At 35.5% G+C, this 27,357-nt stretch overlaps 1 protein-coding gene across 2 annotated transcripts in view; it reads right to left on the bottom strand.

The window, feature by feature from the left end:
- Positions 1–4,773: 4,773 nt before the first annotated feature.
- PPP4R3A (protein phosphatase 4 regulatory subunit 3A) overlaps positions 4,774–27,357 on the bottom strand; it is a 38,084-nt gene continuing 15,500 nt past the window's right edge. The window contains exons 3-15 of one of the 2 annotated variants that reach the window (XM_024736249.1): positions 26,983–27,081; positions 22,415–23,032; positions 19,199–19,276; positions 19,001–19,117; positions 18,401–18,556; positions 16,145–16,276; positions 15,941–16,043; positions 14,485–14,643; positions 9,176–9,345; positions 8,172–8,314; positions 7,304–7,494; positions 6,649–6,875; positions 4,774–5,621 (exon numbers count right to left, since the gene is read on the bottom strand). In XM_024736249.1, coding sequence (XP_024592017.1) covers positions 5,511–5,621; positions 6,649–6,875; positions 7,304–7,494; positions 8,172–8,314; positions 9,176–9,345; positions 14,485–14,643; positions 15,941–16,043; positions 16,145–16,276; positions 18,401–18,556; positions 19,001–19,117; positions 19,199–19,276; positions 22,415–23,032; positions 26,983–27,081 — 2,304 coding nt within the window. In that variant the 3' untranslated portion in view covers positions 4,774–5,510. The remainder of the gene's footprint in view (positions 5,622–6,648; positions 6,876–7,303; positions 7,495–8,171; positions 8,315–9,175; positions 9,346–14,484; positions 14,644–15,940; positions 16,044–16,144; positions 16,277–18,400; positions 18,557–19,000; positions 19,118–19,198; positions 19,277–22,414; positions 23,033–26,982; positions 27,082–27,357) is intronic. The other variant, XM_024736250.1, reaches the window with a different exon arrangement.

Below are 27,357 nucleotides of genomic sequence, written 5' to 3'. Positions count from 1 at the left end.
TTTTTCCTCTACTCGAATCAAGTCAGCCACTTCCAGTAATGAAACTGCTTGTTTTCACATCTGTCCTGCATTGGTAGAACTACCTAGCTGGTTGAGCTGAGGGAATAGTGGAAGATGGGCATGGGAGTAACCCCAGGCCAAAATGCCAGACTCTCGCTTTTTAAAAAGAAGATTCTTGAATGAACTCTTCTCAATTTGTTATATACCTTTGGCTAATGTCCAGAGTCCTGAAATGGTTGGTTTTGACAGTTTTACCCAGTTTTTAAATTATTTTGTGTGGGGCAGATTTGCCAAGCTCATGTTGCCAGTCCTGAATGTACTACTTTTAACCAATATATTGGATATCAATCCCCCACTGTAGAGACTGAATTGACTCCTGAAAACGGATAGTTTTAAGTTTTAAAGATAAAATCATCATACCCATCTCTCTCCAGATTTGGACTACTTTAATATATTAAATAGCTACCATCTACTGAATATATACCATTGGGATAGTTGCTTTATCTACACACACAAACACACACACATGTGCATTCTACAGTCCTCACACTTGTCTTGTAATGTTACTCCCATTACACATGGGGAAACCAAGGCTTAAGGAACTTGTCTAAGGTCTCAGTAGCAGAGTAAGAATTCAAACTCAGGACATTCTGACTATGCTGTTGCAATTACACCTTGTCTCTGCAGCTTTACACCACTTCCTCCCAGGAAATTTGTTCTTGGTGTCAGTTTGATTAATCAACACGTGTGGAGCACATACTGTGAGTTTGAGTGCTCATTCAACCTCTTGTTCATTCCATCCCCAACCGCCACCCCCATTCTAGTCTTCCAATGTAGGTCCAAGAAGCACTTGAATTGGCAGGGCTTTGGGCAAAAGGTTTTCACTAATAATTCAAATCACATTCAGAGCCTTTTTGAAAGCTACCCGAGAATTCTAAAAGACAATTTTTTCTGCGCTCTTGGTTTTGTTGGGACACCTATGAGCCAGAGAACCATCTAGGAAGTTGTTAATAAAACATGTCATTATTTCCTCATCTCCTTCCAGAATAGTATTTTAGAAGGAGAAAACCTGAAGTAGCAATTCAGGTTTTGCTTTGTGAATTACACCAGCATTAAAGTAAAATTAATCGATCTGCTTCTTTTCTGCAAGACAGCAGCAACACATTCCTGTACAGGTTATTTAATGCTAGAATGCAGTACTACAGTTTGAGTGATCACATTCTTCAGCCTCTTTATCTAAATTGTTCTTTCAGCAATGAAGAAAATGCATCCCTTTTATTATTCTTGTGAAGTATCCACTGATTCTACATAGAAAATCTATCTACCCAACCAATCTACCCATATACCTAATCATCTAAATCTGGACCTGCCTTCTAGGAACTCACACCCCAGGAAAAAGACCAAGATATAAAAGTTTAAGAGCATGAGATTTAATAAAATAAACATCAGACCAGTAGATAAGTGGTTTGTGAAATCTACAGCTATGGCTAAGTCTAGCAATAAAAGGCAGGGGTCTGTACTTACAGGTGAAGAACTGTGACCAACAGACCAGTAAGAGAGTTAAAGAGTTAGAGATGCTGGAGCCCAGGATGAACAGACCAGGAAAGCTGGTCTGTTTAAGTAGAATTTTAGTGGTTGTTGAAATGACTCAAGATACGCTAATTGTATGAACCAAAAATACCCCCTTGTGTTGTTAACCTAAGGCTCAAAGGTATGAAGGACAGGACAGAGGTCTTGAGTCCTCCCTTTATATCCAGAAGGAATTTCATGGTCAAGAATGAGTCAAACTTGACTGTGTAAGGGCATCAGCTAAAAGATGTCCCCAGTCTCTATACTGCATGCACATTACTCAGTCTTTCCTTTATTCATCCAATAAACATGTGGAGATCCATCTGTGGGCTGGGTATCATGCTAGACACTAAGGATACAAAGTTGAAAAAGATATAACCCCTTCCTTCAAGGATGGAGTCCCAAGTATCAGGGGAGCACTTCTGAATGATAAATGAGTTCATCAGCAGGCAAGGCAAGAAGAGCATTCAGAGGGGCACGTGACAGGTTAAGGCAGTCTTCTAGAGCACAGGACGACTGGAACAGGGACATTAAGTAATGTGGCTGGCTGGAATTTGGGAAGATAAGTACCCAAGATGGAACCCTAGTGAATCCCAGCATTTAAGAGGTAAAGTAGGGAACTATCAAACAGTAGAAAGGTCAGTAATGTTAAAGCACATGTTAGAGAAGCCAAGAGAATAAGGTATCAAGAAGACAATGGATAGTAGCAAATGCTGCCTAAGTGTCAAGTAATACAAAGATGGAAAGGGCCCACTGAATTTGCAGGTAGGATGTGACTCACACCATGGTGGGAATATATGGAAATTAAGCCGATTTAGCATCATGCTGAAGAAATCACTGTGCCCTTTGAGTCCGTGGAAGAACTTACCTAGGAGAGCAGAAGGGTCAAGGAAAGTTGTGTCTCCAACTAGAGTTATTTTAAGGACCAAGACATCTGACTCCAACAGTTAGGACGTTTAATCTATTTGAAGAGAGCCTCTCTACAGTTTCCTTTCAAAGGAGCCAAGATGAAGAAGCATTAAGGCCAAAGAGGAAAATCAGACTGATTTAGCACTGAGTACAAATACTGATGATCGCCCCATTTCCTCATGTGTCAATGTCCCACTATAATGGTAGACAATAATCCATCCCGTAAAAATGTTTCTATAATTCTCTTGCTCAAAATGGATGTTATGGCAGAGAAAGTTTCCTTGTATAGAAGAATTTCGAAGGTCCTAAATTTTCCCCCAAAGGGATTTTACCATGCTGTTTAAACAAAGTTATTCATGGTGAATACTAGAAACAGGTTGATAACATAAAGTTATCCACATAAAGAAATCTTCCAGTGTAAACTCCTTGCTGTTCTAATCTTGCAAGCTTTACAAACGCCACTGCTTAAATAAAGAATAAAAACAGAGGAATGTTCCCCCCTGCTCCATGTCTCCCCCTCAGTTCCAAATTCACAAAATTGACTTGCAGCAACATTGGTGTTCCAGAGAAAATGACATGCAGGATCTGAGTACAATCAATCAGGCAGAGAAAACCCATCAGGCTTCATTCTACCAAAAAAACGCCAGGATAGCATTTCTGGACAAGATGGGATGTCAAGGGTGTTTTCTGTAGCAATTACAGATCTTTTTCAGAAACTGCTAGGTAATCACTCTGAGAAGTGAAATTTTTCATTTTAAAATGAGCAAAAGAACCAACAGGTATCATTAAAATACGTATTTACATTATTATAGTCACATCGGTTATCAAAATAGTATTTATACTTGAAAGTGTGGACTTGAGTCAGACGGTACTGTGTCAATTCAAGTGTTGTGTTTCTAGCAATTTATTGCTAAGAGTCTTCCTCCATGAAACAAGCAGCTGTTTAGACTTTTCTCCTATTGTAGCAGCATGTGTGAAGTTCCGCTTCAGTAACCCATCTGTCCATCAATGGAAGGGCATCCCTTAAATGTTGAAGGCCAATAGTTAGTATCTTTTTTTTTTAATATACTGGACCACAAGTCATAAAAACAAGGGATGGTTCTTCCCACTACCCAAGAACCCCCAGAATACCAAGACAAATACATGTTCCACGAGTCAATCAGAAAGGTCAGTTTAAACTGTATGTTAAGGCACAAACATTTCACACGGGACTTTCTAGGTAATAAAGGAAGACGTAATATAATTAACTTACATCCTATTAAGTTTCTGTTCTCTTTATTTGCAAGATAAGTTGATTAAAATGATTAATTGCCAGAACTTGTGGCCCAGAAGAAGCTCTGTACTGTAGTGAAACACACGTAAACTCTTACAGTTAATAATGCACCCAAAGTTTCATTAAAAAAAAAATTAGCCAACAATAAGACTTTTCATGACTGTGGCAAGTTGTTGCTTTCTGGTTTTCTATGCAACTATTCCATATAAGCTTGTTTTTGGTATCACAATGTACTGAGGGCTAAGCAAAAGAGGAGCTAAGGTAGAAGCACACAGTGCTTGCTAGATTATCCAGTTAAAGTATGTGATACTTAAAATAGTATCCTTTTCCTAGATATGGATTTTTATTCACATTTGCAAATACATTCTTCAGTAAGTTCTAAAATCTTCACTTTAAAAAAGTGAAGGTATGTGGAATTGAGATATTTATGTTTGTTTGCTTAAAAGAACTTTAGCACACCTAAGACAATAAAAAGAACCTATTTAAACATACTGTTTTAATGAAGTGGTATCTGATGGTCCTCTGGCCAGGTATTTATTTAGGAACCACCGCTTACAACTCCAACTGGTATTCCAAAGGGAGTAATTAAAAAAAAAGAAAAAAAAAAATACAACTAATACAATTTCTCTTACTCTTCACTTTTTTTATTACTCAAAAGTCAAATACGTTATTTTTAAATTATTCATCTTCAATTTTGATTTAATGTACCATCATTTTCCCAAGATACGAAATTTCAGAATCTCTTTGGAATACTAATTTCACGTTTCTAGGTTTAACAAAACTGCTGAAATTTTAAATTCCACTCTATTTCCCTGAATTCTCAAGACAGTTGCTGATGTAAATTTTAATATAAAATATTTAGTCACAAAATAGTATTGCTTTTTGTATGCACATAGTTGTAAGATTACTTTGCTTTTGTCAATAAAAACTATTCCATCTTTCATAAAACTCTAAACAAATTAAGAACTGTGATGGAGAACAAAAATTACACATGGTAAAACAGGTACCAGCACAACGTTAGGTTATATTACATCAAAAAAGTTTTTAATGGTCCCAAATATATATACTCAACAACTAAGCATACACTCAGGAGAAAAAAAAAAATCAAAAACAAAATGAAACAAAAAAAATTGACACAAATGACCACATCTAGAATTCCACTCAATCTTTAATCAAGTAGGGACAAATCCCCACTTAAAAAAAAAATCTGCAGTTTGAAGGGCAAAGGGAACAGATAAAAAAGAGGAAACCTCATATTCGCCCCTCCCCCAAAGAGGTTTTTCCAAACCTGCTGTAGCTTGACTAAAATGTTCAGAATGTACGATTTTAAAGGCAGGTCTCTTTATACAAAGAAACTGCTGGCATTCTTAACTAGTGAAGAATTAGGGCAGAAAAGCCTATTCTTCTGAGTCTCAAACATGGTCCGAGAAAGCATATTCTGATTGTAGCAACTGACCAGTCAATCCAGAGTTCCACTTACAAAACCCCTGCCCTGTTGGCTTTTCGTTTCCATTTCCTTCCCTGAGAAAAGGGCAATGTGTGGTCCAAGCTTAGACCTCGAAGGTGTAAGTCTTCCCCCTAAATGTATAATTATCCCCTCCTCCTGCTCCACTGAATTGGCACTTGATGAGCAGAAGTCAAGTGTGCGAGCTGAGCTGTGTCAGTCATTCACAACAGGCCACTGCTTTGTTATAGATTTGTAGTGGGGAGGGGTAGAGAACCAGTTTTCTCAACAGGTACTGATCACAGGCAGTTGCCATTATGACTCAAACTTTGCTTTCTTTGACAAAGGGAGCGTGTCTTCCTTGTCTTCGTCCTCATCATCATCCTCATCATCATCAGGATAATCTACCAGACCCACGAGGCCTCCCTGTTCGGAAATAAGGATTACTTTAAGAAAACACTACATTTTCCAATACATATGTCTTAAGTCTGGTAAAGGATATACCCCCACCCCAATATACTAACTGGTTATTTCTGGGAGGCGAGACTGTACGCAGCTGAAATTCATTACATATTACCCAAGTTTTCCATGATAAAATTTTAAGCAGTTTATGATCCTTGCAAAACACCCAGTAGATAAATACTAATTACTGAATTTAAAATTCAAAACTTAAGTTTTAAGACTTTATGCATTAAAAAAATTTTCTTTAACAGAGTCTAAACAGCATCAAAATTAAAACCACAGAAAATAAACAGACCACTAGAAATGAGGGTAGACAGACTATCGGAGGCTAGGAAAGTGATTCTGCCCTGTCCCTTCCTCATTATTTCATCCAGGCTTCTTCCTTTTAGCCCTGCTCCTTCACCAGAAACCACTGTAGCTCACTTTAGTCTTGATGTAGATCAATGAATCCCAAATGCCAGTCTGTTAACTGCTAGTCCAGGGAAACATAAGGCAGCCAAAAGAATTGGTTTTTTCTGAGATTATGTCTTTCCTACATTTTTGGTGGTAAAATTGTGATCCTTCCTAAAGGAAATGTTAGTGATAGTAGACAGTTAATTCTTTTTTATAAACCTGGCTTGACAAAATTAAGTTAGGAGTGTCCAGATATTTAGATTATATTCTTCCTACGAAGTCTTTATCTGGGTATTAATTGGGAAAGCTGATAAAAGTAAATAATAATTTAACTTTAAAATTTCTGTAAATGTTTTGACACATACAAATGTGAACTTAAGGTGCTAAAATGCAAACAACCAAAATAAGAATATATTCAAACTTCTGAATTGGTCATAAAAACTTTCAGAAATTTCTCAACTGCTGGTGGGAGAATTATTCCCTAGTTCACAAATGTTAAAATCAGTTCCAAAAGACAGTAACCAAAGGGACTACTAGTCACAACAATTTTACTGTTGGGAAAGCTTAAATTAGGTAGGTCTGGGAGTCAAAAACATACCTTGGTAGTAATAGCTGCCGTCTGAGATGTATTTTTAGGAATGGATCCAGGAGAGCCTGGAGATCCTGGGGATCCAGGTGAGCCTGGAGAACCAGGCAGATTTGTTGCAGGTGACTGGCTGGAGAGGGTAGTCTTTGTTCCACTAGAGAGGGAAAGCTTGAAACTTGGGCTCTGCCGACCAGAAAGATTCGTTTTCAGAAGCACCTCCTTTTCCTCACTTTCTTTTACTAAAAATGAGAATACTGTCAATAATTGTCACCCATACTCATCTTTTTAAAAACCTCCAAGTGAGGTGGCACTAAAAACACAATTAACTAGCTTACTCCTTTGCCAGACAGTGACACTGAAATTCAGTTTATGAGCAAAGCTTAGCAAAATACTAAGCATCCTTATCCACAGTACTTTACTACTGAGAAGGAAGGAGACCTTCAGTGTTATAGTCAGTGTTCCTACCCTTCTGAAATATCTCACTCAAGACAAATTAGGAAAATTTAGCCTATACCTTCACAACAGAGCTATTAAATTCACACTCTAAAGCAAGTCTTTTAATATCTGTTGTGACACAAAGTAGATACTAATCATTCTGTCAAGAAAAAAAGGATAAACCTAGAGTGAGAAAGCGTTCAATATTTCCTTGCCCATCTTTTCAACATACATTTCTTCCTCTCCATGAATTTACTTATTGGATCCATAATGTCATCATCATTCTTAGTTTTGTCAGATGGAGACACGACAGCTTCTCCATCTTCCATGTCATCTTCATCTGTGTTGAACCACATCTCCTCTTCATCTTCTAGTGTTCTGGCATCTCTTCGATATCTATGATTCCTCAAAATGGAACGCATACTATGAGTAAAGAGAAGAAAGTAGAATTAATAGACTCATATAAAGACTTTCGTCTTCAAATATTATCCCAAATTACAGTCTTAATAGATAAATGGAATAATACAGATTTATACACACAGAGGTGGGGAAAAAAAAACAGATTTTACCTAGCATATAACAAAAAACTACACTCTACCATATCTAGTGTGAAGTAGTGGAATCAAAATTCCCATTATCAAAATTGTACTGTTACAGATCGGTTATTAAACTTGCTAACACTACGAATTAACAAGTCTTAAATTTATGGATTTTAAAATATACCACAAGTATGTGGACTCAGGTATTTAGAAAAAAATGTACACAATTGCATTAAAATAATTTGTAACCTTAAAGCAAAGCAAATACAATAATATTCTGATTTTACTTTGGACACAAAAGTAGCCTTATTGCCATATCAGTGTTTTGCTTTTTTTCTTTTGCATTATCTAACTTGATATATGCCTGAGAAAAGTCTACAAATCATACTGATACCCACCTAACACCGTCAGGAAAACATTTACATTGACCATTAGAGAAAACTACAACCTCCATCTGCTTATTTCCCCCTCTGTTGCCAAGCTAAATAATAAACAAGCAAAAAAGAGCTACCATCATAAACTTGTCGCTGAATGAATAGGTTCAAATATGTGGTAATCTACCTGTCAAGTTTGGGATTATCTTGCCTTTCTCTTTGTTGTTCAAATCTCAGTTTCAATCCTTTAAATGTTTGTACATAATCTACATCTTCCAATGCTTTCCAGTAATTTTCAATTACATGAGCAGTTAATGATTTTATATCTTCCTATAAAAAAGAATTATAATAAAAAATGATAGGAAAAATTAGCAAAATATGAGGCTTAATTGTAGTGAACTCATAAACCCGCCCAAAATGGTTTAATTTCATAAAATTATTATCCAATCTTAGGGACAAAAAAATGCAAATGGGCATAACAAATACTGGCTACTTCAACAGCCCCTGACTTTTGGTGTACCTCAGAATTATCCATGGCTCTTTCCAAAGTAAATGCTCAGGTCCTACCCTAGATGATTCTCATTCAGTAAGTCTGGGGTGGTGCCTAGGCATATATACAGAAAAGTGCTAGAGATGGATGGCAGTGATGATTGCCCAACAATGTGAATACACTTAACGCCAGTGAACTGTACACTTTAAAAAATGGTTAAAAGGGCAAATTTTGTTACGTTTACTTTACCGAAATTATTAAAAAGCATGCCACAGATAATTCTGAGACACACCAATGTTTGAGAACTACCAGCCTACTGTATCATTAAAGAATGAAATCTGCTCTTTAGAGACATATGGAGGAATGTCAAGAAAAATTCAAAAAACCTCAAAGTTAAAAACAAACAAAAAACACATCTGAATACTTATGTCAACTATATTTTTACTTTCTTAAAATGACTACCGTGACAGTGTTAAATCAGTTTTCAAACTATCCTGAGATAGTTTGAAACTAGCTGCTGAGAGAGATTATTTTGGTTTTTGTTAGTTCAAATTGAATCTCTCATAAGCTTTTGGTAACACTGGTTTTCTTTCAAAAATTCTCTCCAAATATAATAATCTCAAATAAGCCAAAATACCAACAATGCATATTTGATTTGCTCAAACAAAACCAAAATTCTAACTAAAAAGTATAGAACCTACCACTCTAATAAATTCAAACATTTCTATTATGGCAGAGTTCATCAGATTGTAGCGGGATCCATTGTTGAGAAATGCTTTGACTACTGGTTCAAACAAAAAACTTTTCATTATATAGCGGTTGTAAAACTCATCTTTTAATCCAATAATCTTTCTCTTAAAACGAAGAGCACCTGAAACACAGAGGCATTGTTGTTCAAATTACATACCATATCTTCATATTTTAGAATTACAAAAAAACCTGTTAAATAAACATAGTTCTCCATGCAGTAATACGTTACTGCTTCCAGAAGTATGAACCTAAAGATAAGGATTACAAAAAGGTTATCAGAAAAATGTATTCTAAAAGCAGTGTATGTCACCATAGAACACAAGTCTTAGACAGCCAGAAGAATTCTGGAAATAAGTTACTGATTACCAAAATGTACTTTACATCTGAAATTAGAGCTAAGCTAGGGCTAATAAATGAATTAACCTATCATACTACTTAAGATGAGAAAATTCCAAATATATCCTTTTGTATATACCTTCAAAACAATAGAAAAAACATTGTTTTATTAGGGCAATCCACTCTATAATTTGATCTTCCTTATTTTTGGACACTCTTATCAGGGTTAATGGTGTTTACATTGATTTGTTTTTGGATGTGTTTGTAGAAATGCCATAAACCCACAGAAATCTGCACGACCCAAAATTTGCCTTCCCAGAGTTTAGGAATCAATTTAGAGGATGTGTTTAAAATGTGGTCCTCTATGCTTACTGCAGCGAGTATGCTTTTTATTTTTTTTCCCTAGTTTTCCTTTTTACAATTAATTAGGCTTTAACTTACAGATTAAAAGGTATATTTACATCTTGAGGTATGGGGAGTTACTTAAGTCACCATTCGTCAAGATCCAAATATACTCAGACAGCTAGACTTCAACAAAGCCCTCTTTACCTAAATGGAATTATCAGTAAGTTAATGCCCCAGTTACTGTAAACAGTTCAAAAAAGCATACTCACTTCATGCAGTCACATCGTCTTCGGTTGGCAAGATTAAATATTGTGTTTGTATTTTGGTTTCTTTGGAGATCATGGAAGTGGCTCGTTAAATTGCCAATTTGTTATTAATCAAGTCCTTCATGAGCAGGTAGCCAGGCAACCATGCTGACACGGTTTCTGGGTAGGAAGGCAGAGGAGTAAAGCAGCTCAATTTTTCTTTAGTTGGCAAAAAAGAGGTCCACAAGTGAATGCCCAATTAGGTACAGTTGATTATAAACTGCCTTAACAATCCAACTTATTTAACAGTGTCTCTTACTAAAGAGACACTCTGGGCAGGGAGTTCAAAATAGTTTATAGAAGAGTAATTGCATTTTATTTTTTAAACTACTGAGTATTTTCAAATACATAGGCATGGTGAAATAAGACATTTTAAACAATAAGCATCATCTTTCTTTGTGATAAGTCAAAGCCTAATAAGGGTTTATTTTCCCAAAACAATGATTTGAGAGCTTGTTTTTTGTTGTTGTTTTTTGTTTGTTTTTTAATGTTACTTGACAAAGGAACTTAGGCAGTTCCACTTGTCAGAATAAAAATCAATACTTTAGAGCTCATGCTAATAGGTCAAATTTTAAGCTTTTAGTAATTAAGGCAAGTGCTGTTATTTTAAAAATTGTTACTCCAACTTTGCAGGCTTTGTGAAGACTTGTGTCCTACCATAACACACACTAATTGAACCCTATGGTCTGCAAGCAGCTCCCGGGTAAGTGAAAAGAAAACCCCCTTCCTAGAACTCGCTAAGACCAGAGTATGCAGCTGGCACCACTGCCATCTCCTCAAGAGCAGTTTTGTTCAGAAACTGCCAAGGTAGACAGAAGGTAATTCTAATGGGCTTTTTTTTTTTGTTTTGCTCCTCATTTGCCCTCATTTTATTTATATCAAGAATCGTGTCATTTCCACCCAAACCTCTCCCCAAAAAGAAACTTGCATGAAAAATGTCCAACCACTATTCTTGCTGTTGAATAAAGTTACTTTCAAAAATTTACCAGTGAGTTCTAATGAAGTCAAGTTGCTTGAAGGAGGTTAGAGAAAGCTTTTGCGATAGGTCAAGTTAGCACAGATGTAGGATTGTCAATGTAAAAGTGCACTCTGCTTCCACTCACATCTCTAACCTTTATTTAAACATGCCAGGAATCTCTTACGCTTAGTTTCAGTCATCTCTAAAACAAATAATAAATCTTTACCTTACACAACATGACATTTTATGTAAGTCTGAAACTTTTTGCTGCATATGTAACTAATGATAGCTGAAAAAAAGCATCTACCACAAAATTTTTCTCTACTTCATTCTTCTTATAGATTTCCATATTTTAAAAAACAGCCAGACAACATATAGGTATGAACTAAAAAGCTACAATTTAAGATCCAAGAATCTGGTAAAGGCCAAGACTGATAAAACTGTGTGTGTGTCTGTGTGTTTACACACATACATATCTAACCTATAAAGACGAAATAGGATTGGTGTTCTCACTCACAGGCTTGACTACGTCGTCTTTAAATATGATACAAGTATAAAAATTAAGAACCAGCAGGTATGAAAAATTCAAAGTCCCCAAACTGCGTACATTTAACCAATCTTTTGTCTTTACAAGTGGACATCTAAATCTACTTATAAAATCTCCCTTAAAAAAAAAAACTATACTTAATATTTTAATGTACAAGATCTTTCCTAAGACTGAAGAGATAGTAAATCTCTGCAAATTTATGCTTAGTTCTTTTAGAAATCCTTGATTAAAACTCCTACTGTATAGCCAGTCCTAAAGAGTGCATTCCTAATGACTGGCATCTTCTTTCAGAAGCTACTCATTCTCAATCCTGGGAAGAGAAACACACTGAGAATCATTTGAGAAAGAGTAAGGTTTAATTAATGATAACCTAACTTAGTTTGGAAAATATTAAAATAATAAAACATAACTAAGATTTTTGCTAGCATGCTTAATTTCCTACAATATAAACTCATTAATTTGTCATGATTCTCTTCAGAGTTCTCACTGAACTGTGAGAAATTTTCTTTGCAATACTGTAAGCAAAATGAGATGAAGGACTAAAGAAAAGGCCTTTCCCTTTCCTGCCACTCTCCCACTAGACTCATGTGTTCTACCTATACCAAACCTCTAACATACCACACTTTCACATTTGTTCATCTTAATTGTGTATTCAACCAAGAATTTCACACACTCCCATGATCAAGACACAACTTACTTTACTTCTTTTTGCAAGGTTTTCCTGATCTGCCTCATTCAGGGAGAATAACTCATTTCCACTATACATCCAGACACACCTCGACATAGTGCTTTTGATGTTGTTTTGGTATTTACAGACCATCTCCTCCTAATGAACTCTGAGCCACTTGACAACTGACTTCAGGTCAATCATCTTTTTCCTAATACTAGGTATGCATCATACTTCATCAAATGTAAGATGCCACTGATCGCAAAAAACCTTCCTTTCTACTACTAAGAAAACAAAACAAAGAAAAAAAGCTACCAATCATAATGACATGCCATTAATTTTAAGACTCACCTTGATTTGAGATGATAAATGCATATCTTAGAATCAATAAAACATGGTAGTAGGTGTTAAATAAAACTGATTAATTTTTAAATTTATTCAGTTTTCCCGTTCTGTCCCATCTGCTCAAACTCCCTTTCCTATACTCAAACAAAACCTTCTATGTTGACATGAAAGAACAAATCAAAGAAGTGTTCATTATTAACTTCCTCTCAACTTGCTTTGGGACTCTCACTTTTGCTATGATAGGTTTATAAGGAAAATGAATATGAGTTTAAGAGCCCTTTATATGCACTATTCCTTTTGGCTGAAAAGCATCTGACCACATGTATTCTCAGTTCATACTGCAGTGTGTACACCAGACTGAAAAACTAATTCAACTATAACAAGTGTCACCCTAATAGGTTTCCTTCTAAGAAAAATTCATTAAACTTTCTATTTTGAATACCATTTTAAAGATAAAATGTTGACAGAATAAATCAATGTCAGAAATATCCTTATAAACAATGTTTTCATAATTTTAAAAGTCAATTAAGCAAAACATTTTTTTTTGGCTGCGCTGCACAGCTTGTGGAATCTCAGTTCCCCAACCAGGTAATGAACTCAGGCCCTCGGCAGTGAAAGTGCAGAGTCCTAACCACTGACTGAGGACGGCCAGGGAATTCCCAAGCAAAATGATTGAAAATGAAGTAAAAAAAGACAGCAAAAATGGATGTATATGTTCAGGCTTCTAATTACTGGATGATTATGATGCCTTTATACAACAACAAAACCAAACCTACCCATAAAAACCAAAAGGCCAAAAAGAGTTAGTTACCAACAGACATTTCTTATTGAGCCTCTAGGGTACTCTAAAACTGGTGTGCCAACTTACCAAAGAAGGCTGACTGCTACATGATCAAGAATATTCTGGGTTAACCTATTTCTAATTCAGAAACATGTTTTACTTCTGTAAACTAGGGTCTTAAGAATACAGTGAAAGTCAACTTTTGAAAAACATGTATAACTAAGAACAGCCTTGTTAAAAGACTATCTGTTGCTCTACGAGAGGTGACAAACCTTTCCCATAAAGGTCTACAGAATACATATTCTAGGCTTTGTGGGCCACATATGGTCTCTGTAGCTTTTTTTTGAACAATGCTTTAAAAACACAGAAACTATTTTTCACTTTGCAGGTTGTGCAAAAACAGACCATGGACTGGATTTGGCCACAGCTGTGGTCTGTCACCCCTTCTCTAAAGTATCTGAGGTAACACAATGTCATATGTCAAATATGTCTCAGTAAAGCTGGGGGAAAAATATTTGTGGAATTAATGAACAGACCATCTGCAGGCATTTGTGCTAGGCATTCTGTAACTTAGAAAAAATGTATTTTGGAAACTTGGTGCTATTAGCTATGTTTTCCAAATTACGAATGTATTCTTCATGACTCAGTGTGAGACTCTGGTCTCACAAGAATGTCCAATTTGTGATTGTCATGCTATATAAAGTCAAAAATAAATACGGCAAATAAAATGATTTAAGGTGCCATTTCAATAATACTTTAATACATTTTGTAGGTACACTCTAACCCCTTTACTGTATATTGAGAAAGAAGAGTCAGGAAAGTCACCTGCTCAAAATGTGGCAAAAGTACATTATCAGTGTAGTTTAGTATTAGAACCTCGGTCTCCTGCAATCAGTGATCTTTTCTTCTCAGGCAATAACACCGAAAGATAGTAATTATACAGACAATAAGTAATTCTACCAGAAGCAACACTTACATAATGCCAAGAAAGCATGCTTCGAGGCCATAAGAACTAACACTCTCCGGAGAATGTCCTTATTAATAATGTAGTTCTTTATGTGGTAGGTATGGTGCTCCACACAAAATGTTAACAATTCCAGTACAAGTGCCAACAACTGGGCAGTCTGAAAATCATCTAAACAAAACAAAACAAAACACAATTATATTTAATGGCTTATATTCTTTTCCTCCCCAAATTAAGAATCCGAATTCTAATCAAGTAAAATCCCTTCTATTAACCCAAATATGTTAAAGTTAAGGAAAAAGGAACTAACATTTATTGAATGCCTACCATGTGCCAAGAACTGTGCTTTCCATTTTTTCACATTTAATTTAAATAACTCTGTGAAGAATTAGGGTCACAAGACCCAGGTGTGAAATGTTATTAGTAAGGCAAACTGGGATACAAATCTATTAGATCTGTTTCATTCCGGAGGGCAAGAATGCTCTACCATGTCTTATGCCCCTCAACGGATATACAGCTATCACAGGAGGTCCTCCTACCACACATCATCTGGCTTTGATGGAACTACTCTCTCTGCTCCTTTGATTCGTGTACTTTGTACCTCCTTTTACTACACATAATGAGTCCACGCTGAATTATAATTACTGGCTTATCTTCCTCACCAGGCAGTAAGCCTCCAAAACTATTTTACTCACTGTTTTTATTTCTCCCATTTAACCCCTAAAGATTATATATATAGCACAGTGCCTTCCACACAATGGGTTCTCAATAAATGTTTGATGAATTGAACATGTGGGTCTGGAAAGAAGCCTCAAGCTTTACCTACTATGAATAAAGTAGACAAGAAAAATTAGTATCACATTTCCAAGACTTGATTCTAGAGTCATTAAAAAAGGTAAATTTAACATTTTTTTCCTAAGTGGTGTCATAAGTTAAGTATACTATATTGATAATTCATATGACAAAATAACTTACTTATTCTCAAAGCTTCAATAAGGAATTTCCCAATGAAGACCCTAAAACTATTTTCTAAATCAAACACACACACACAAAGCTAAAGGAATAAAATGCAGAAATAATCCTACCTTGGAATAATCCTCAATGCAAAGAAAAACTGCTTAATACTAAGCATAAGCTCTGCTCTGTATCTACACACTTGGAGTACAAATAACTTAAAATGAATCTTCTAATAGCTTCTTCCTTCTATTTGTTTCATACATGTAAATGCAAACTAAATACAAATATTGCTTTAACAGAATATATTGTTTTAAAATTCTGAAAGCAAAAAATTATCTCTAGTATATTCTTTCACAGTTCTAGTACCTCTGATTATAGCACTTTTAAAAGAAATTTTACCTTGAAATTACCTCTTTTGAAAATATATTAGTAGACCTCTAGGTTAACCCCAACTTTTTGAGTTTCAGAATTCAAGAACCAAGAACTTAACTACCAACCTGTATTACCTTACCTTTGCTAGGTTTGTCTTCTGTTGTATTTGCCAGTAAGGGAGCAGTAAGGACATGCATACAGTGCTTGTAGAAGAAACCCAGAAATTCAGTCTTTTCTGTTTTCTAAGGAATCGAAAACACTTCCATGAACTTTAACTGCATTGGTTCCTACCAGCAATAAAAATTATACTAGTGTGAAAAAGAGAAAAATGCCCGTAGCTTACATTGGCAGTAGCTAACATGTTTTCTGGGTCAACTAATGTTCGAAGGAGGCCCATAAGCTGGACTGCTCCTCCAAGTTCAGGGTCTGTATCACAAATCATATGTTCTATAATGAGGTTGATGAGCAAAATATCCTGGTGAGAAAAATACACATAGTAAGGATCACATATTATAGGAGGGAATGGAAAAAGCATATACTATGAGACATGCTACAGCATTATACCTAGCTATGGCTTTCTTAACTGCAAACAAAATGAAATGCTTGACTGACTTCTTTAATGGATACAGAGCAGTTTTCCAAAAGTATGGTATAGGCACATTACACAAATAGTACCAAAAAGAATTTATCTTTAATCAAGGGGATTTTATCTTTAAATCCCGATTAAAATAAAAACAAAGTTTCAGTTTGGTGCTAACAGATCTTTTACACCTCTGAATAACAAAATCTCCCTTCTGAAGAAAGCTAACGGGCTTTAACAGTAAGAACGTTTAGCTGAAATTTGTAACATTGTTCTTTCACTGCATTTTTATAGATTCCTTCTATTTATGGCAGATGGTAACTGCACCTATTCTCCATTTATGGAAATGATATAAAGTTTCCATTTAAAATTAATTTAAGGAAAAATCAGTTGGTACCTGAATGTCTGAAATTGGGGGAAACAAGATTACGGTATTTAGAGAGCACACAGGAGAATAAATGTATTATAGATATTCCAAATGACATACAAAATTGACTTAGTTTTCCTGATGCTCTGCTATGACTGGTTTTCCTGGCTGAAGAGGAAAAATTGAGAGGCATTCAGTGAGAAAAACCCCTGCTCTTGCCTATATATGCAATGGTAGGATAGACAGAGAAAATGCAGACATACATGGAAATAACAATCAGACTGGGAATCAAGACGACTGCGTATGAATGAAGTACATCAAGGTATGTTCAACTAGTGGGTTACAGCGCCAACAAGAATAGCCTTTATTTTATATATATATATATATTTTTATATATATATATACACACACACATACATACATACATACATACACACACACACACACACACAGGTTTTCAAGATAGGACTATTTCATAAAAGCAAAAAACTGACATAATATTCAACAGTTCAAACTGGCACTTCCTGCACCTACCCTGACATTACAATTTTGTAAACAAGTGTTAAATATAGAAGTTACTAGGCATTCCACTTCATTTTGACATCACAACACATTATGATCTCTTTAAAAAGTCTATTTCCTCATTTTGTAAAAATATGATAGGCTGGAATTCTACATACATTTTTTTCTAAGAGATTGTCTTTTTACCCTCTGTTTGAGGGCAGAATATCTTAGTTTATTCTTAAGTAAAAAGTTACTTCCAAGATTTTATGGGGGAACGAGAAAATAAAAAATCAGGATGATTGGTTTAATTATCTGAAAAGAAAACAGAGCACAAACATTTACGGTTTCCACATACGCCATGTACCACTGACTCTGGGAGAACCTTTCACATCACCAGGATACATTCTCTCACCGACTCTGAAATTGATGGGTAAGTGAGCGAGTGAGTGAATGTGAGTGTGTGTGTGTGTGTGTGTACACAACACAACAGCTTGTTCCCTATGGTTAGGCAGTAAAGAAAGCACCCTAAACACTTTCCAAAGGAATGTGCTTCATCATTCTTGATGATTTTGAGACTCTATCCCTAGCAAAGCCAATGTTTTCCTAGGGAAGTTATTCATAATTCCACATATAGAAGAACAATTTATTGATTAAATGATTTAAACAACACTACACAGCACATTAACTTCTGAATTAAGAAATTTAATCTTAATTTTTTTTTTTTTTTTTTTTTTTTTGCAGTACACAGGCCTCTCACTGTTGTGGCCTCTCCCGTTGCAGAGCACAGGCTCCGGACATTCAGGGTCAGCGGCCATGGCTCACGGGCCCAGCCGCTCCGCGGCATGTGGGATCTTCCCGGCCCGGGGCACGAACCCGCGTCCCCTGCACTGGCAGGCGGACTCTCAACCACTGCGCCACCAGGAAAGCCCGATCTCAAAAATTTTTAAAGAAATTTAAGTTGAGCATTAACAACTGCTGTAAGATAATTTATAAACTGAGACAGGAGCCAGTTAGGGGAAGAATAAGCCATGATATTATGGCTACACTTTTCTCAAACATCAACTATTTAAATCTTTAAGAAATGAATAATAAATACAGTTATAGCTTCCCATGTATAAATACTTACTGTTAGTGCAAATAATATTTACCTTGTTGGTTATTTTTTGCTCTGTTAACTTCTTACTTACATCATCATTCTGTTGTGCCTCCTGCATGACAAACTCTCGTACCATGGATGGATTATATTCAACCAAGTATGATAATATATCAGTAGCAGCACTTCGCACCTGTGTATCATCCATGCCCTGCAGATAAAAAGCACTTATTTCTCCTATAATAACAAAAATATGGAACTTGAAGCTATATAAATCCAAAACCTAACAAATTATAAGAAAACATTTGAATAAAAAAAGAGAGGTCAAGGAAACTCTGCTTATGTAAAATTCTTTTTCTATGGATAAAGTTATACTTTCTTTTACTCCTGTTTTTTTTCTACTTTAACATTTCAACTAATAGGCTGCCAAGTTAACAAATTATCGATATTAAAAATATGGAAAATTCCTGTATGTGTCCTTTCAGTACTCTCTGTAAGGACTAATACTAGAATTTTATAGCTTTTTAACTTTATGTAATACACAACTGATACTAAATATTGGCTATAATCAAACAGTTGCATGCTACATAAGAAATATACTATTTTGTGGATTAAAAATATGATGGTAATTAAGTATAAGGAGAAACAAACTTACAAGGATGACTTCTAAAGCTGGTAATATACCCATGTTTGACAAAGTCTTGAAAAAAGCATCTCTGTTTTGAGGTTGTAGCGTTTGGGAGAACGCACAAAATTCTTTTAAAAAGTTAACCTGAAATTAGGAAAAAGGATAAGTGAATATAAAAGGTGTGTTGTTTTAGCTTCATGCCCTCCATAATATCAAATTTCTTACCAATTCCTGTCTTTTTTCCTCATCTGTTGCTTCATCTGTTAGCTGTGCAAACAAATCTGTCAGAAATTTTTCATCTTCCTGTGAAATCAAAGGATAAATTAATTATGCTAATAGTAAGAGTGTAATATATTTTCAAAACGCTAATACAGAAGATATAAATCGCAATAACTGGAAAAGGGGAAGTTGGTATTGGCAATGCTGTTTTTTAAAAGAGAAGGAAAAAACTATGAAAGGATAAACTGGGGATTTATACAAAGATTATCCTTTATATTTCGGCAAGGCTCTATTTCTTAAGTCTAGTTAAGGGCCACATTATAAACACTTTAGGCTTTGCGGACTCCACCACAGCTACTCAATTCTGCTGTTATAGTAGGAAGCAGCCAATGTCAATGAACAAGTATGGCTCTGTTCAGATAAAACTTTATTTACAAAAACAAACATGGTCTGTAGACCCATGATTTTCATAGGGTTTCATAATCTTAACTTTAGAAGTTAAGGTTCTACAACCACTCAAATAAAGATAAAACTTCCTTCATGTTTTAAAACCAGAAATGATTCAATTATGTAAAAAGCTAAATTCAGAACTTTTAAAGAAACATCTGTTATTTGAAGCTATCCACCTACAGACATATAACAATAATTATTAAATTATTCTATGTTAAATTAAAATGTATTAAATTATTTTAGAAATGATTCAAAAGATCTCTCATAGGATACTCATCTGGGCATGTAAAAGTTAGAGTATAGAACTTGGAAATAACCTCATATGTTATCTTATCTTACCTCCTTATTTTATAATTGAGACAGATTAAGAAATTTACCCAATGCCCAATCACAGTTAGCAGGTAGGTGGTAGAGCCTTCCTGACTGCCTGTTCAATTTTTTGTCACTATTTTTAAGTTAAGATTTTAATTCCATACTACCTCAGCTAGTAGAAATAAATTCAACACTACATGCCCTACAGACATGCCTAAGTCTAAATGTATCGTATATGTATGTGTACGTATGTATGTATGTGTGTATCTCCCACTAGTTTATAAACCCCTTATTCACTGCTGCAGGTGCTCAAGAAACATTTTCTGTGACACTAAATTAGTTTGGCTATTCCCACCTTTACTTTTTCTGCAGTGTACAAACAGGCCACACCTCAAATGGCATCCAATATCAAGATCCATCTCAGACATAATATATCCACCAAATGGAAATCAAATGATTAAAAAAGATTCTCTGAACTGCTGTTAAGTACAGAGAATTAAGAAGGTTCAACAGTATTACAAAGAATCAGTCAACAGTAAGGGTTATGACTGTACAAGGTGAGTAAGAACCTGCTTTAATTACTCCTTGTCAAAAAATGTGTAAAACTCACCTTCCTTCATAGCAGCACTTTCAATATAAATGCTCAGCATCAAGAGAAACAGAAAGAGCTACAGCATTGGCAGCCTGCATTTTACAGAGCGTATTGTAGGGAAACAAAGACTTAACAACTTGAAATTATTCATACTTAATGAGTAAAACTGGCATTTTACAGGTCTGAAGACCAAGAAAACAAAGAAATGACAAATCCCTATGTAACAAAATGAGAACCATGTGGAGCTGAAGAAAGGGACCAGCAGTGCTTAGGACTATCCAAGGAGACCAGGAATCAGAACTAGACCAGAACAGAGGATCTATTAGGTAGCTAGCAAAAACTAGTTCCTTAGCAAAGAACAAATGAAAATTGGTACCAGAACACCCTTCTTCTTCCATTATCAATCACAATACACTATGTCAAGGGATACTGTTGTACTTACCAGACTGTATTGCCTATGTTATTTGTCTGTCTTAAATGAATGGAGAACATGTCAAATTAATCAACGTGAACTGGACTTATCACTAGCTTCAGGAAAGCAGTTTTGGTAAAATTGACTTTTCTATCTGAATTCATATATATATATACACACACACACATATATATATATATATATTAAGGTGATAAAACCAGGGTCACTGAAAATACAGCAATTTTCTAAAAAGGAATAGACAAAAATTAAATTTACTGTTTTACTCATAACATGTGCTACCAAGCAGCTCTTACTGACATTTATTTGCCTCTTTTTTTTAAATTCAAATCCAGGTTTCAAATAATTATTTTATTTGTAGATCTGAGGTAAGGTCTTACAATAGCTTTCAAATCATATCACACAGCTGTTATTGTTACATCTTGAGCATAAAGAAACAAAACACACAGGAAGTGTGCAACTCACAAATCTTTGCACTATGCAAACTTATATTTCAACTGGACTAGACTAATTCATGCACCATGGGATAAATTACTGAGAGATTCTCTGACTTTGGGGGTGTTACAAATGCAGATTACCAGCCAGCTCAGACATTTGGATTGTGTGCTATGTGCAGAATCCAGGATGCATCCTAGGCAGTTCTGATGCAAGCACCCTAACACACCACACCCGAGAGACTGGGCATACTATAAAAAGAAAATCTGGAGTTTAATAGGCAATTATTAATAGATACTTTAAAATAATACTCAGGAGTCTTGTATCATGTTCAATGCTTTATAGGCATGCATCTGATCTAATCTTCAGATGACCTTATAGGGTAGGTACTAATATCACCAACCTTAAGATCAGGAAGCTGAAGCTTTAAGAGATTAAGAAAGTTGCCCAAGCCACATAGCTATTAAGTGACAGGCAGAGCTGAAACTCATACTCAAGCCTAACCTCCCCACACTCTCATCCATTACAAAAGCATGCCTTTTGGTAGGGAGACATGCAGCTATAACTTGCCAACATCTGCTGTACCTCTAATAAATAATTACCTGGGAGTTGTATAAATGCTATAGAATTTGTATTCTATATTTAATGACATATTTCTTGGCTTCTCTTTTATTTTTCTTTCATCTTCCAATCTATTCTGTTCTATGCATAACTGATAGATTAATATTCCTAAAATTCCACACTCAAGTGTTTCATTAAGATCCTTTTCCTATTTCTTCAAGCTAGATTTTTTTTTAAAAATTACATTTATCACCCCTAATCCAACACAACCTTCTGGTCCCACAGTATTATATATTATAATCTCTTGTAATATCACCAAAATACATACCTTTAGACAAAAATTAAAAATTCAATTTGTGTGCCTAAAAGGAACAGAAAATTATTTCTGCTGAAGGCAATCAGTATCTTTTTAAGTAGGAAAAAAAAGAATGATCTAACTCACCTGTAACATACCAACAATTTCTACCTTATTGAAAAAGATAAAAGAGTGAAGTGTTGATAACATATTTTCTTCAAAGACTGAAGGGGTAGGTAGAACCATGTCTTGTATATACTGAACTCTGTATGTCTGATGAATTTTTTGTTTCAGCTCAGGATCTGATATGGGAATCACTTCTTTAAACTTGGCTGTTTTTGTTAGAAATTCCCTATGTTTTCGTGGTTGTGATAAAGCAGGATCATATTCTAAGCATCCAATGACGTCCATTATACATTCCTCAGAGAACATAACTTCAAAAAGAGCAGTTCGATTCAAGAGGAAGATGCCTTTGATAATTTCATACAAGTGGTGCAGTCCTTCAATATTTTCCAAATCCTCACACACATGAAAAAGCTCTAAGAGCTTTTTAATGTAACCCTCATTTTCCAGTGCTAGTGCAAGTTTTTCACGACGCAGGGGGGAAGGTAAAGATGATGCCACAAGTTCTGCAATTTCCTCAAGGCGACTTAATTCACAAGATGGCAATTCTAAACCTGGCGATGACATATCATCAAAACGCTCCTCTTCAGACTCATCTACAAGGTCCTGAGTGATGTCCACTGATGGGTCCTTTCCTTGAACCTAGTAAACAAGATTTATGATAGCTGACAAAGTATAATCAAAGCAAATCTAAATGGTATTCTTAGATACAAGAGATGTTATAAGAAAACTATTAATGGTAATTTTCAAGTTTAAGACTAGACAAACTTTAAGTCTTCAAACTTGACACCGGTGCTTTGTGACCACCTAGAGGGGTGGGATAGGTAGGGTGGGAGCGAGATGCAAGAGGGAGGGGATATGGGGATATATGTATAGCTGATTCACTTTGTGATACAGCAGAAACTAACACACCATTGTAAAGCAATTTATATTCCAATAAAGATGTTAAAAAAAAAACAAAGCTCGACACAACTGCCTACTTTTCTAAACACATTTCTACACATTTCTACAAATAACATACACTTTCGATTTTAAGGAAGGAAGTTCAAAGTTCAGAAATGGAATAAGCTTTCTTGTAAGTACAAGGTTTACCAGCAACGGAAACATTCTAAAGATGCACTAAAGTAATTGTGACTGTGACTTACAGTGCCCTGCAGACGCATAACATATAGAGTGGTAAAACATCCACTCACATTTTATATCCATGGCCCTCTTTTCCAACAGACCAGGGCAAATCTCAGAAACACCCCTAGCACTATGCTCTGGTAGAGCCACAAAACTCTTCAAAGTTTAAGTAAAATTCAAACAAATGCTGTGACCATAGAAAATATATATAATTGTAAGCAATAAGAAAAATATTAGTTAATTTAGAAACCAAGGGCCAAGAGCATTTACAAATTGGCTTTGGACCAAAGTAGGTCACTGATTTGGTATGAAAATGTTGGTTGGTAGCCCAAAATGATGATTAAGAAAAACTGAGCGGGAAACAAGTGCACCCACACAAAAATAAAACCACATAAAAAGTAACTGCAACCTATGTGTAGCAGAGCTATCCCCTAGGAATACCTGCTTAAAGTTAAGTAACCAAACCATGGAAGTTCTCCTTTCTACACACCCAAACCTATACCTCTCATGATCCCCTAGAAGCTCTAAAGTTTGTCATAAACCCCAACTGTATGTCAGTGTAGGGGCTCTAATTATAAAAAGATAACTTATACGTCTTCACAATTAAATACATTTTAAGGTAAAAGAAAATTTTTACAAAAGGTCAAAGACGTATTTTGGAATGAAATGAGTTTTGCTATCCTGGCCCTGTAATTTGAGACACTGCCACTAAACCAGCCCAAAAGGCCAAGATGAATGGCAAAGGGATGGAAAACTTAGGCCTTATATGAAATGACCAACAAACTTAAATTGCTTAGCATGGTTAAGAGATGTTGATGGATGCTAGAAGGGAAGAAGTCCTGGACTAAGTCTAGAAAAATGCTGCAAGGCAATACCGTCTTGACCTTAACCCAGTGGACAGCACCACTAAAAGGAGGCTAGGCACATTCACAGCTTTTACCTGGCATGGTCTCGAGTTGGCCCTGGATTTTTTTAAATTACGTAAGATCTCATCAGAGCTTTAGACTCCTAGTATTCAAGCTATGGCTCTACCTACAGAAAAATGGTAGGGGTTTGTTACAAAACCAATGATAAGGGATGAGAGCCCTTATTATAATGAAAAATGCCATCTCCTGGAATTAATTTGCAAATACGAAGGCTGAACAGGTAATCAAAAAGACCTGTGTTTAGGAATTTGATCTTCTCAGGGAAACATGGTGAAACTGTAATAATCTGACAAATATGTTTCAGTCTTACTTTCAGAAGAGGAGCAATAGAAGGATGAAAATTTAAAAAGGAAAGTAGACTAAGCTAGAAGAGAGAGCTTTCCTTATGAGAAAGGATAAATCTCAGAAGTCAATCTGGACAGATATGAAGCAAATGAGAATGTGAAGATCATAAAGATATAAAAAGGAAAAAGAGATGCACCCAGACATAACTGCTATCAAGGAGAGTACTAGATAATGTGGAGATTTTTTAGTTGTTTCTAGATCAAAAAATGATGAGTTCAAGAAATAGAGAAACATAAGATCTCAGAGAACAAAATACAGTAAATTCCCTAAAATAAGCCAGGATACAGAATTAATTGAGAAGTACAATCGGGATCATAAGAGTCATTGAGAAATGACATCTTGAACATAAACTATGTAAAAGTTGGGAGGGGAAGATCAGAAAGGAACAACAAAGTAGGCAGTGATTCCCAGGAAAGTTATTGTAGAGCAAAGTATACAAGTACTACTACTTGTGCCCCAAGAGAAAATGACGGAAAAATTTATGGTGTTACAGACTAAGGAGAAGCATAATAAAGCCCCAACAATTTTAAAGGAGAGCCAGGCATGACGGTTAACAGATTGAGTCCAGGTCTGAGTTAAATACTGACCCAATAAGACTGTGTCCAGGGTGGGACTGTTCATCTTAGAAAGGTGAAAGAGAACAAGATTTTTCTTAGTAACAGGTGCTTTCAGCACCACCCTGAGCTCATTAATCTCTTCTCTTTCTATGGAAGAACTCCACATGACAAAAATCTAGAGGAACATGCTGTAAAAACAACTGTATGAGACAGAAAGCAAAGAAAACATGAAGAAAGCATAAAAACAAATGTTAGCTTTTCACATGTTAAGAGAAGGAAAGGGACAGCTTAACAGGCAGGTTAATTTATGAAAAACACAGCTAAGTAGAATTATATAGCAGAAATAAATTCTACAAGTTAAGGAGAAACTGTGCCTCAAGAGCACTGTGGCTTCTCCTAAGGCAGCGGCTCTTAAACTTCAGGGTGCATCAGAATCACCTGAAGCAGGCGTTGACAAATGAGCCAAACCTGGACCACCACTTGTTTTTATAAATAAAATTTTACTGGAAGAGAACGATGTGCATTTATTTATGTGTTATCTATGGCTACTTTCACAGTACAACAGCAGAACAGAATAGCTGTTAAACTGTATGGTCCACAAACCCTAAAATATTTACCATCTTGCCCTTTACAGAGAAAATCTGACCTAGAGGGCTTGTTAAAATAGAATTCCTGGTACCTACTCATAGTTTCTGATTCAGTAGATCTGGGATGGGGGTCTCAGAATTTGCATTTCTATCAGATCCCAGGTCATGCTCATCCTGCTGGTCTGAGGACCACACCTTGAGAACCAATGAATTAAAGAATCTCCTGAAAGTTATTTATTCTCCAGATAAAATAAACATGAAGATAGAGAAAGCATCCTTAGGATGTAATGGTCTAAATAAGTCCATAACAAGAACCAGTGGCTTTAGCCATCAGAGCACATAAAAAATGACCATTCTCAAAAGACTGTGGAGATTTTATCACTAGACTGAGGTACTAGAACCACTAGGGAATTCCAGAATCAATTGAGAACATGCATGATGACATTGAAGAGATAGTCAAGAGCCATAAGAAGTTACTGAACAAGGGGTAACACAATCAGGCTTGCATTTTTAAAAAGATCACTCCAGCTGTGGTACAGATTTGGGAATGAAAGCAATAAACCAGGCAAGCAATGATGGTGGCTTAGTAAACTAATAGCAATGAAAATGAAGATAAGTGAATGCATTTAAGACTTACAATTGAGGGACTGAATGGATACAGAAGATGAAGGAAGGATAAACACATTTCTGGCTTCAGCAACTGGGTGGCATTTACTGAGATGAGAGAGATAGCTAGGAGAATGAACAGATCTCGGTGAGATTACGTTCAGTCTTAAGACTATTAAATTTGAGATGCTAGTTAGCACTCATGGAGGAGCTCTCAAAGGCAGCTGGATATAAAACTCTGGAGTTCAGAAAAGGTCTGGGCTGGGTAGATTAATGTCAATAAACTGTACTTTCCTATTAATCAAGCTTTTTCACAGACAGCAGTGAATTTAGAAGATCTATATGAAATGTGTCTCTATTTAAAATTTGGGGCATTAGCATAAAGCACAGCAAAAAACAAAATGCTTAAAAAGAAAGCATGTTGATTTTCTGATTTTTAAAATTACCTGACATATTTTCTCCCAAATTTCATCACATCCAGCTTTTTCTTGAAAGCTAAGGGCCAAGTCATAATTTTCTGCTTCAGACCACACAATCAAAGTGTCCTTGAGAGAAAAGAAGTCTGAATGATTAACATATATTATCACAAACTACTTCAAAGTATAAGGCAAATGAACAAAGCAATAGGGAATTAAGAACAGTACTCATTTTTACTTTTTGTAACACTGATGTCAGTAATTTCCAATGCCTTTTTGCACTTCACTTTATCCAATCTATAAAATGAAAACATTCTCCTTAAGGAGAAGTTGATCCAATATATGAAAAGCACTACAAATTGAGCACATAATCTAAATATATCAAAAGATACAAACTAAACATTA

Source organism: Neophocaena asiaeorientalis, unplaced genomic scaffold, assembly GCF_003031525.2.
Source record: "Neophocaena asiaeorientalis asiaeorientalis breed wild unplaced genomic scaffold, Neophocaena_asiaeorientalis_V1.1 scaffold152, whole genome shotgun sequence".
NCBI lineage: Eukaryota > Metazoa > Chordata > Mammalia > Artiodactyla > Phocoenidae > Neophocaena > Neophocaena asiaeorientalis.
This window is presented reverse-complemented; position numbering and strand designations above follow the sequence as displayed.